A 12004-nucleotide genomic window follows, 5' to 3' on the forward strand; every position below is an offset into this window, starting at 1 on the left:
TCCCTCTTAGTTCAAACTTTGTGCTGCAGCAGCATTGGAAAGCAAGCCGCAGGTGCAGCCTAGTGGCCTCTGGGGCTGAAGGGTCTATCTGTCTGGATGACTCCCCAACCAGGCTCTGTGTGGAACAAAAGCTCACCAGAACTGGGGCCCACACTCTCCTCTTTAATGGACAGATGGACATCTCCAGATGGACATCTCCAGATGGACATCTGCCTATCACTTTGGTAGAGGCAAGCATTCTGAAATTGCTCCCTGCATGTGCGGTAAGGGGAGCCAGATTCTTCACTATCAAAGAGTCACAAACATGGAACCAGCAAGAAGAACCCTGTGTGCTGGAGGTGCCTGGGTTCAACGCATGGGTTTTTCTTTCAGTTAGGTGAAGAAAGACAGCCGAGGATGAGAGCAACCGTGTAATTACGTTGAGTGTGTGTTTGGTTATGCAGTATTTACACACACAATCACAAGCTCAGTCTACTGAGAGGTTCTGCGGGCAATGAGCACACTTATCGCCCATTCTGCTAAAATGAACCAGTAATGGCTGACCCCTTGCTGGGGCAAGGGAAAAACAAGATGATCCTTGAACTATTTATTATGCTTCGAAGTGAGCAAGTACTAAAAATGAAATAAAATGATGAAGATGGGTCACAAAAGATAAAGGAGGCAGCTTAAAGCTGCTACTCAAATTTCAGACAATTTGAGCAGCAAGATAATGGCAGCAAGCTGTAACTAACAGAATGCACAGGACTCCATTCATGAGGCCGTGTTCATCACACATGTAAGATGTGCAAAGGGAAAACGCCTCCCTGTGATGGAAAAAACCAACAGAGGAGGATACTGTTAGAAAAGCCACTATTTGGCAAAGCATCAAGTAATAAGTAATTCAGACAGTGATCTACAAGAGACGCCACAACTAACAAATAGAAAAAGGGAAAGAAAGAGGGTTTCGCACTGCCTCACATTGTCTCCCCACAAAATGCTAAGTAAGTACAAGGGGAAAGGGACCTGGAGTCACCACCTGGACCATGTGATGAAAAGTGACACTACCACACTGGGGCAGCTGGATGGCAGTGGAGTAGCTGGAGAGCAATGGGGTAGCTGAAAGGCAGTGGGAACAGTTGGATGGCAGTGGAACAGCTGGATAGTGGGGCAGCTGGATATCAGTAGAGCAGCTGGATGGCAGTAGAGCAGCCAGATGGCAGTGGGCAATTGGATGGTAATGGGGAAGCTGGATGGCAGTGGGGCAGCTGGATAGCAGTAGAGCAGCTGGATGCAGTGGATAGCTAGACAGCTAGATGTAGTGGGGGAGCTGGATGCAGTGGGATTGCTCCTGGATGTGTTGTTACAGGAAGCTCTCCTGACAAAAACTCCACAGCCTGAATCTAATGAGGAATCTCACACCTCAAACTGGCAGATGGTAACCAGTGCAAATACTCAGTGACATCAAGGTGACAGAGAAGACAAACTAGCAAGTTGTTCTTATTAAAAGCATCCAAACAGCTATAAAAACTAAACGCAATATGTGACCCTAAAATGATCATGGGTCATAATTTTCTTAATTGTTAAAAGTATTTTCTGTCAACAGATTAAATTATATTAAATAGGTAGATTTATATGATGGTATTGTAGTCACAAGGTATGATGCTATAGACCTATACTCTCAGCACTAGGAAGCCAAAGCAGGAAGATCACAAATTCAGGGCCTACCCAGGTTACTTCATGAGATCCTATTTCGAAAAAAAAAATTCAATAATTTCCTAATATTCATCATTATGTCAGGACATTTTCTTGCTCTTAGAAACACATATGGAACCATTTAAAGCAGTGGTTCTCAAGCTCCCTGTCTCTGCGACCCTTTAATACAGTTCCTTGTGCTGTGGTGACCCCCAACCACAAAATTATATGTTGTTACTTCATAACTATAGTTTTGCAACTGTTATGGATCACAATGTCAATATCTTATATGCAGGATACCAGAAATAGCACCCCTACCCCCAACAGGGATCACTACCCACAGGTTGAACACTCCTGATTTACAGGGAATGGACGTCATCACTTCTACCATTTGCTCTCCAATGGTTCAGAATCAAAAGGGAAATGATGTATCCAAATCCACACAGAGACAGACAAAACAAACAGGGAAATGGCAACAACTAGAAAATCAGAAAAAGCCTTCTTCTCTGCTGAGTATGAGTTCTGACCTCTCAAATTAGTTTCTTCCCCTTCCAAGTAAATGTATCTTTACATGCATTTAACAATGAAGACACAGCTGACTAAATACCCTGAAGAGGCAAAAGTAACAGTGAAGCTACATTTCAACGTCCTTTGTATTATTACCCTTGATTACTTTGAAATAAAAGACTTAATGTAATAACGGTTCAAAGTAATGGGCGGTGGTGGCGCACACCTTTAATCCCAGCACTTGGGAGGCAGAGGCAGGCGGATTTCTGAGTTCTAGGCTGGTCTACAGCGTGAGTTCCAGAACAGCCAGGGCTACACAGAGAAACCCTGTCTAGAAAAACCACAAAAAGGGAACCCCCAATTTCAGACTAAAACACCCACCCAATTCTGTTCTTTTAATCGTCAATATGCTGTCTACCAACTCTGAGGAGACCAGATCAAGTGAGGCTGGTAAAACCGCATCCCACATGTAGAAGAGCCCAAAACAAATGCCTAAGACTTGTCTAACTAAAGAGAAGAAATTACCTTCCCCCACCAGCACCACTATCAATATCGTCTGCTTGTACACAGCATGAAAAACAGCAAAGGAGGGAGCAGAGAGAACAAAACAGAAACCCAGACAAACCCCGACGCCCATAGCCACTCAGGAAAACCACCACTTGAAAAGATGCTCCCCAGCCCTCTGGCCTGGTCTTTCCCTAAGTTAGGAAGGAAGAAGCCCTAGGACTCGTTACAATGTATTACATGGTAATGGCATAAGGAATCCCTTCCCTGGCTAGTTCCACCCGGCCCTGCCCTACCTCTCCTGCCAACATTGCATTTATAGCCACAGACATTTCCCACCACTTACACCCAGTCCAGACAGCCAAAGACACAGGAGCAACACTTCAATCAAGACTTCTCCATGGTCTGCAACAGATGTGAGTCAAGTAAACCAGGATGGCCATCACTCCTCCCTTGGAAATGTGGGGCTACTTGTGTTATTTGTGTAAAAGTCATATGCGATATAATTAGGTAGAAAGAGACACAGAAACTAAATTACAGAGTCCAAACCAACACTGGGAAACGCTTGCTGTATCCTAGAACCTTTCACTCAACTTTTACTTGGTACTACACTGTTGAATTATAGCTAAGACCATCAACATCCAAGAATCTATGTCTTACCAAACTCTACAGGATGCTGTATACAGTGAGGCCCCTTTACTTGCCCAACAGAGGTTGGTAAAATAAAGGGAACGTGTTTTTATAAGAGAAACCTGGGGCAGAGGAAGCTGACAGAGCCATCTGCAACCCCAAACCACACCACATGCTGAAGAGGAGATCTGAAAAAGAGAAAGAGACATCTTATATGGGACCTGGCAAATCATAGCACCAAGTGGCCACTGAATGAGAATACTAACAAACAGCCAGCTTTTCCTGGAGGGCAGGGCTGGTGTCAATGGCTCTTATGTGGTATTCAGAATAATAGGTATGTTTGAGGGGGTCACTTTTTCTGTCTCTTTGTCTCTGTATCTCCATGTCTGTCTGTCTGTCTNTCTGTCTNTCTGTCTGTCTNTCTCTCTCTCTCTCTCTCTCNCACACACACACACACACACACACACACACTCACACACACACATACACTGGGGGCGGGGGCTCATCTGGGGTTCCCTCTCTTCATGAACAGTGACTATATAATCCTGTATCTCCAAAACCAGAATTACTAAGAAGAGCTCCAGTTTGCTAAAAATCTTGTGGATTTCCACTGTCCATTTTTCCATTCTCCTCATCAGAATATGACACGAGTCGCTCCAAAGAGGATGATCTACAAACAGAAGACAGGAACAGCCCATCTCCAAATCCCTAGAAAGCCTGTTCAATGCCAGGAGTACAGAGGCACTGCAGCAAAAGTCACGAGAGTGGGGAAAACTCAGAGCAGCAGCAATCGGAGCTGTCATTATTGCAATACTGGTGAGTCGTGCTTTAAGCCACCAATCTTACCTCTTACTTACATACCAGATGGCTTCCCCCCAGGCACGCTTCTCAAGGGACCCAGGAAGGAACTTTTATTTTCGGAGAAAAAAAAAAACAAATTGGGTGATATATCTAGTACATCACGCTTGTCTATAGGTGACTTTGCAAACCCCTCCCAAGAGATTCATAGACAAGGAGCTAAGAAGCTAAAAGTCAAGTACATTTGTCAACAAAAGATCTTTGGCCTGCAAAGCACATGTGGCCCTCAGTCTAAACACTCCACAGGGGGCAAAGTCTCTGGAGAGAGACAATTCCAGAGATCACTCTCTTCCTGCAGCTCCCCTCACTGCAGCCCAAGTGAACATCTCTCACCAGCTCCTCACCCTGTGACATGCAATATAAACTTTCCTGAGAAAGCAGGCGGCTCCTTATTTGGATCTTAAGGGGCTTCCTTACGTGGATAGAGAATAGAAAGGGGGAAACTATGAAGTCAAAACACAGTTATGAAGGAAGTTTAATGTGTCTACTATTGACTAAGAATTGCAAACGAACATTTACAGACTAACCATAAATGTTCAGAGGGAGAGTTCCCATAAACAAGGAGGTCTGCGTGTAAGCCCTAATAACATCACGACCTTGGGACAGCCTATTAGAGATACTGGTCTCTGGAAGCTGGCAGTGAGCTGAAGTAAAAAAGGGGTTTGGTGGAGGGTTGGGTAAGACAAGGTTACTTTAAAGGAAGGAGACTCTAACACCAGAAATCAGGAAACCTTGGGGACAGAAAGCAGAGGTGACAGCCATACACCAAGGCCTGTAGGGCCTTCCCCCACAGCCTTAGGCTGCTTTTTAATCAATTCAGAGACATAGGCAGGGATGATGCCAAAATGTGATAAAGCAGCCAGCTCTGCAGTGGTCACAGAAAAGCCCATGGCCATTCCTGTGCCACTGCTTTGGTGACAGCTCCTCCTCCAAGAACTCTGAAAAGAAAACACGCTGGGAGCGCGAGCCAGGGTCTTGCTCCAGCTGTGGGCCTCTGCGACCCGACCTGTCTGTCCGTCCCACCCAGTAAAGTGAAGATGCAGAGCACACCTGTCCTTCAGGCAGATGGCTCATCACCTGCCAGCTCACCAAAGGACAGGAGAAGCGGGAGTGAGGGAAAGGACACCCAGGCAGGAAAGACCTTCCACAGGAATGCCGAGAACTGCCACTCAAATGCTTTCTTCCTCCACTGCCCGCACAGGACCTGTCTGCCTGCCGTCCTGTCAAGATAACGCACTCAAGGTAACACGGACCACTCCACTGTAGAACTGATGAAGGATGGGAAGGTCACCGTTACTGCTTTTTATAGTCTAACACAGCTCGCTCCTATCAACATATCTTTCTAGGTAACTGTGGCTATTGATTAAGAATTTGACTTTCCTCTGGAATCCTGCCAAGGATATGAGATTAAAATTTTATTTTCTTCGGCGCAGGAATAAAGTAAACAAAATAAGTGTCAGCTACGGCTCATTTAAGGCAATGGCATCAAACATTACCTCTTGCTTCCCATTACCCAAATCCATCATAACATTTAAAAAGTCTTTTTAAAACTACCTTAACTGTATTTTGTTAATCATACCTTTTAAAAAAATCGCAATTAATATGTCTTTCACTTTGAACATCACCACAGACTTTATTTTAAAACCTTGGTGAAAAGTTCAAAGAGTTAAAAAAAGAGTGTCAGCTAAATTTTTACTTGAATCTTAGACAGTTAAATTGCAAATGGGGAAAAAAAGTAATATCCCACCTCAGTGGTGAGTTTGCAGTGTCTGGATGGAAAGAAAGTTGTTGTCGGTGGCAGTTTTAACACTTCCATGTCATGTTTTTTGGTTTGGTTTTTGTTGTTTGTTTTTGTTTTTGTTTTTTTAAGATTCCTTGCTTTCCTCTAAAACAGCTTAGCTAGCCATGCCACCTAAAAAAAAGTGACCAACACATACTAGCACAGAACATTTTTTCCCCCAAGTTTTCCTTTTCAAAACACTCAGGGTACCAGGGACCTACTTCAGAACACAAGCTCTGTTTAGTACATGAAAGACCTCAGAACACGAGTCTGGTGCCCGCCACTTCCTTGGTACTAAGAGAATAAATGTAAAGAAAAGCTTCCTCATTCTCCATATGAAAACCATCGCCCTCCCAAGGTGACACACTCATGTGGTCCTCGCTCTGATGGCTCAGTGGGTAAGAGCACCCGACTGCTCTTCCCAAGGTCCTGAGTTCAAATCCCAGCAACCACATGGCTCACAACCATCCATAAGGAGATCTGACACCCTCTTCTGGAGTGTCTGAAGACAGCTACAGCGTACTTACATATAATAAATAAGTAAATAAATCTTTAAAAAAAAAAAAAGAAAAAGGAAAAAAGAAAGCGAGGAGCAGCAGAGGCATCCGGAATGAGACTCAGTAAGAAAGAAACCCCAGCGCGGCGGCTGCAGAAGAACCACAAACCTTTGTTCTCCACTCGCATTCATTTAACTTTCACGGCCAACCAAAGCATGCCAGGCAGGTTAAAAATAATGCATTTATGTAAGTGCCCCCCCACCCCACCCCACCCCCCATGCACACAGTCTTGCAAGGTTAAATACGGAGCTCTGAAAGAATGATTTATTGCCACAAGGACAGGGACCCAAAATAGATTGGCAATAAAAGTGATTGGTCCCAGGGGTGGTGAGAACTAATGTAAGCAACATCCTGGCCATGAGAGGCATCCGGGAAGGAGCACCGGGAAGGAGTCCTGTCAGGCTTCTCAGCCCTGATCCCACCCCTGCCCAGCTACACTCTGGGGGAAAGCCACAGGAGCCCCCTGTAAGTCTGACTCCCTATCTATCTGTGAAAACAAGCTAGGCCAGCTCCAGTCTGTGACAGCTCTTTGTTTTGTTTTGGTTTTAAATTTTTCCTCATCTTATTTTTTTCAGTGTTCCATTCTGAAAGGTGAAGCTCAAATTCCTCTGACAAAACAACAACAACAAAACAACAACTACAACAACAAAAACCTGCTGACTGCTGACTCAACCCACTTCAGCACCAATCAGCTTGCCACTATAGACCAAGCCTAAGTATGGTTGGTCAGGATTGCCAAAAATGAACAAGGAATTTCCTTTAGTCAAGTGTTTAGTGGAGAATGTCACAGCAGCAGAAGAGGGGACAGCCTTAGTGGGACAGGTACTGGGTGACTTGGTCCCCTTTTCTGTTTGTTCCTTTCTTGCTTCTTTACCCCCTCCCTCTTTCTCTCTCTCTCTCTCTCTCTCTCTCTCTCTCTCTCTCTCTCTCTCTCTCGGAGCCATAGACTGAAACTGGTACCCATGGTTGGATTAAAGGTAGAATATGCCCTGGGACACCAAGAGAGCTGAAAAACAATGCGTAGGTAACCCACAGTTCTGAAGGAACGAAAGGTACAGAAGAAAGAATCACTCCCCAAGGGCTATGCCCTCCACGCTCCAGAGTAGACATCCAGTCCCCAGCACCCACCCACCTTTGGAGGCTGGCAGGTGGCAGCCTCTCTGCTGAACACGTACCTCCACCGACGGGGTGGGGGAAGTGACACAGTAGCTCGGACTATTTTTGAGCTTCTGTTAAAAAGTTCTGTTGAGCTGATACCTCTTCCCTTTCATCCACCCATGGGTACCAGTTTTCAGTCTACACCTCAAAAAATAAAGCTTAATAAAGAAGCAAGAAAGGAATAAACAGAAGAGGGGACCAAATAACTACAGCTACAGGGCTGAGAAGAAAGGTAAGCAATAGAAAGTGCCCTGAGGGCCAGGCTCAGAGACCCGGGAGAAGGTGCCTTGCCTCCCAGTCAACAGGGACGGATTTTCCCTGTCTGCACATCTTAAAGACAGAAGAGATGGATCTGACAACTCGTTCTCCTCTCTATTCACAATCAAATCTTTCCAGGAGGGCTCCTACCTGAACTGCTCTCTTGCCATGAGGTCTCCAACCAAGGCCCGCCCTTGAAACTATGATGTCTATGCTTCAAACTGCCCAGCCCCTTGGTATCCTCTGCTAGACACCATTGGCCTACATGCCAACCACTAAGATCTGGGGCAGGGATTCAGAGTGGAGGGAGAACTTCTAAAGGAGGATGGGACAACTCTGAAGCCAACTGAAAATCTGCGCTGGCTCCTGACCACCAGTCAGTTCACTATAAAAGAAGTTCAAGTCACTTTGGAGGTGGAATAAAGGAAATAAGGCAGTAAGTGCCTTTACATGGGCAGAAACTCTAAAACGAACAAGCTACCCAGGACTAAGGAACAGTAAGAGAGAGACCCGAGTGAAGAGAGGCCATCAAGGCCAGCATGTCTTTGGAGAAGAATCTAGGAAACAAGTCATTCCTGAACTGTGCATTAAGCCATAAGGGGGGTAAAATCCACCTCTAGGACGCAAGAACCTTTCTCTAACATTGGGAAGATGAATTCTGCACAAAACCATTTATTCTGTGACAGGTGATGGAAAAAGAAAAGAAAGAAAGAAAGAAAGAAAGAAAGAAAGAAAGAAAGAAAGAAAGAAAGAAAGAAAGAAAGAAAGGTGGCTTTGGGCTATGGAGGAAGTGTGGCTCAGTTCTGCTCTACCCAGCCAGTCACACACACCAAAAAATAAATAATACATTTTTTGTATTATTATAGAGCTTTCATTTGAAGGAGTTGATGTCTTTCTAAATCTCAGCTTTCTGCAAGGCCCTCACGGGAGATGGAGAGCTGGAAAGAGCACATTAAACCCAAGTTGACACCGTCGAGACGGAATGTGTCACTTCTCGTCATAACCAATCGGTTAAGACGAATCAAAAATAACCCTGCCAGACAAAGATCAAGAAGACAGAACTAAATCAGGTGTCTAACGGCCCAGAAGTTATCTGCCTCGTCCAAGGCTGGTGGCTTCAACTGCTAGCTCCTAATGACCTGGACTGCGGTCCTGATCTCTTCCAGTTTGGGACCTGACTTTGAAAGAGGCCACCGAGACCCTGAGCTGTCAACCTCGCGCGCTCACCCCGGTGCAGGCCGCTCACCAGACCCCGAGGCTCTCCCAGCCGTCTTCCCGGAGGCGGGCAAACAGCCTCCCCGCGCCCGCCCCGACCCGCCCGCCCGTCCGGAGCCTGACCTGGGCCGCCCTCTCTGGCTCTCCAGCGCGGAGTCTGCATCCTCACTCCCAAGCCTGGCCGGCCAGGGACTGCTCTCCGAGCTGCAGGCCCCCGGCCGCTGCCGCCGCCGCTGCCCTCCGCCGCCTCCCGGACGCGCAAGCAAACCGGACTGCACGCAGGGACGCGCGGACGCGAGCCGGGCTCGCGCGGGATCTGGGCCGGGCCGGGCTTGGAGGAGGCGCCGTTACCGGGGTCCCCGGGACGCCCCGTCACGCCCCCTGCGCCGCACACCAGCGCCCCTCCCGCCCGCCGGGCTCCGGGCTAGCCTCCTCCTCGGCCACCTCCGGCTCGCCAGAGCGGACCCCGAACTGCCCCTTACTGCCTCCAGGTCCACGCCACCCACGCAGTACCCGCCAGCTCTGGTCCCACGCCTCTCCCCAGGGCCACCACGGTCCCAGATGTCCTTCCCGGGCCTCCCCCAGAGACAATGGCTCGACCCGACCGCCGCCTTAGCTCGGCCACCGTCCTCGGTTTCTGGGCTGAGGTGCGATGGCTGCCCCGTTTCACAGCACCGTACGCCAAGGCTGGATGACAGGCTAGAGCCCCGAGTCGGGACACTCGCTGATAATGGGGTCCGGGGTCCAGCTACCAGCGGCCCCAAAGCTATCACAGGGCAGAGCTGCTGTCCCCGGTCCCGGTGAGCTCGTCCTCCGGGACACCGGCCTCCGCCCACGCCGTCCCCGCCGCCGCCTCCTCGGCCCTCCAGCAAGAGACAAAGAGCCGGCGCCCCTACCCGCGGGGCCGTGGCCGCTGCAGCGGGAGGCCGAGGGGTGTCTAGCCCCGCACGAGGGGCGAGCGCCGGGAAAGCGAGTGAAGGCGCCAGGGACGAGCCGCAGCACACGGGCGGCGTGGGTAACCTGACACGCCGGCGTGGATCGCAGAGCTCTGATGCGGCTACAGGGACGAGCGCGCGCAGGGCTATACCGGGCGCGCCGGGCCGGCCGAGCGCGCGGGGCAACCGCGGTACTCACCGGATCGGAAGAAGGCCGCGATGTCGGCCAGGTCCTTGGCGGCCTCCTCGGCGCCCTCGCCGGCGCCGCCCCCGCAGCCGGAGCCCGCCGCGCTGGCCGCCGCCGCGGGGCCGGAGGACGCGGCCGGGGCGGTGGCACCGCCGCTGCTGCCGCTCATGGCTTCGGCGGCGGACGAGCCCGCCTCGGGCCCCGCGCCCCTAGCTCCGCGCACCCAGCCGCCCGCGCCTGGCCTGGCGGCGCCGAGCACCCAGCTGCCCGCGCCCGGCGCGCGGACGCACAGCCCCGGGGCGGCGGGCGGCGGCGGCTCGGCCCGAGGAGCGCGCCCACATAGACGAGGACACCGCCCGGGAGCCGCGAGCCTGGCGCGGGGCGGGCGCGCGGAGCCACGGCCTCGGCGTGGCCGGCCGGGGCGCGGGGCAGCGGCGCGGACACGCGAGGGCGGGGGCCGGGGCTGCGAAGCTCCGCGATCACGAACGCCGGCGGCGGCAGCGAGCCTCCATCTTGCTTTCCGACGGGGAAGGAAGGAGGGGGAGGGAGAAATCACGGCCGAGGGAGCCCGGGTGAAAGGAAAGGGAGAGCAGGGAAAGGAGAGGAAGGAAAAAGAGGGGCTTCGGGAATTTCCGGAGAGCTTCGGTAGGGGCCGGAGCGTGGGCTCGGTTGGTGGGCGGGGCCTTTTGTGGGCGGGGCCTGGAGGGGCGGAGCCGCGCCTGGGAGCCCGGAGGGCGGAATGGAGTGGCTGAGAGAGAACGTGGAGCTGGCCGTGTCTCCTCCTCCAGGGCTGCTCCAAACCTGGGAGGAGCAGGAACAAGTGTGACCGAGCCACACGGGCCTTCCAGGACGGGCACTGCGCCCCCTGCCAGGACTCTCGCGCCTGCACTGCAAGCGGTTCTAGCGCTGGAGCGTTTTCATTATTATTTATGTCACCCGCGGGGCCGAGTGACCAGGGCACGGAGCTGGTGTGGCCCTCGCGGGCGCAGCGCTGGCGCTGGCATGTAGAAGGGGCGCGATAATTGTTGAATGAGCAGAGAGGCAATAAAAACAGATTATCTGCTCTAGTCTACCGGCTCCTTGTATGTAAAAAGCAGACGCGAGGGAGGGGGCGCTTGTGGGGAATCCCCACCTCCCAAGTGTGCTGGGTCCTCAGGCTACCCAGATGTATTGGAAAGATGATGGAGGCAGGGGAGACCAGAGGAAAGGGACTTTTAAAGAAAATGTACGTTAAATCAGATGTGTGGAATATCAAATTCTGCTTTATGTCACGGCTGCAAGATGAGGGCAGTGAAGGAATGGGTGCCCGATAATTGAAAATCAAATGCAGGAGAAAACAGATCAACAAATTAAATCAAACTACACCACGTACCTATGTTTAACGGGAGAATGATGATTAAGTGGCCACCAGATCTTTTTCCCTTGGCAGCCTCAGACAAGCAAGGGAAATGGACTAGAGGACTTGGTTTCAGTCAGGATGTGAAGTTTGAAAATATCCGTAGGAATTTGTGTTCACCTTGCTATAGATGTATGTAAAGGTCTACAGCTGCGTGTATATATATTTAGGATAGCATGATAGTACATACGCCTGTATCTTCTTACTCTGTCAATTATTTGGCCCTGGAAACACTTAGCGTTTTGATGTCTCTGTCTCTCTCTGCTCTGTCTCTGTCTCTGTGTGTGTGTGTGTGTGTGTGTGTGTGTGTGTCTGTGTGTGTGTGTCTCTGTGTCTCTCTCGTGTGCC

The 12004-nt window shown here is 50.3% G+C and overlaps 1 protein-coding gene across 1 annotated transcript in view; it reads right to left on the bottom strand.

Moving 5' to 3' along the window:
* The window catches only part of Trio (trio Rho guanine nucleotide exchange factor), a 299667-nt gene extending 289018 nt beyond the window's left edge, over positions 1–10649 (bottom strand). Inside the window, exon 1 of the mRNA XM_029543932.1 lies at positions 10273–10649. Within this exon, the coding sequence (XP_029399792.1) occupies positions 10273–10429 (157 nt within the window). The 5' untranslated portion in view covers positions 10430–10649. The remainder of the gene's footprint in view (positions 1–10272) is intronic.
* Positions 10650–12004: the final 1355 nt, after the last annotated feature.

Source organism: Mus pahari, chromosome 11 (genome assembly GCF_900095145.1).
Source record: "Mus pahari chromosome 11, PAHARI_EIJ_v1.1, whole genome shotgun sequence".
In the NCBI taxonomy this organism is placed as follows: Eukaryota; Metazoa; Chordata; class Mammalia; order Rodentia; family Muridae; genus Mus; species Mus pahari.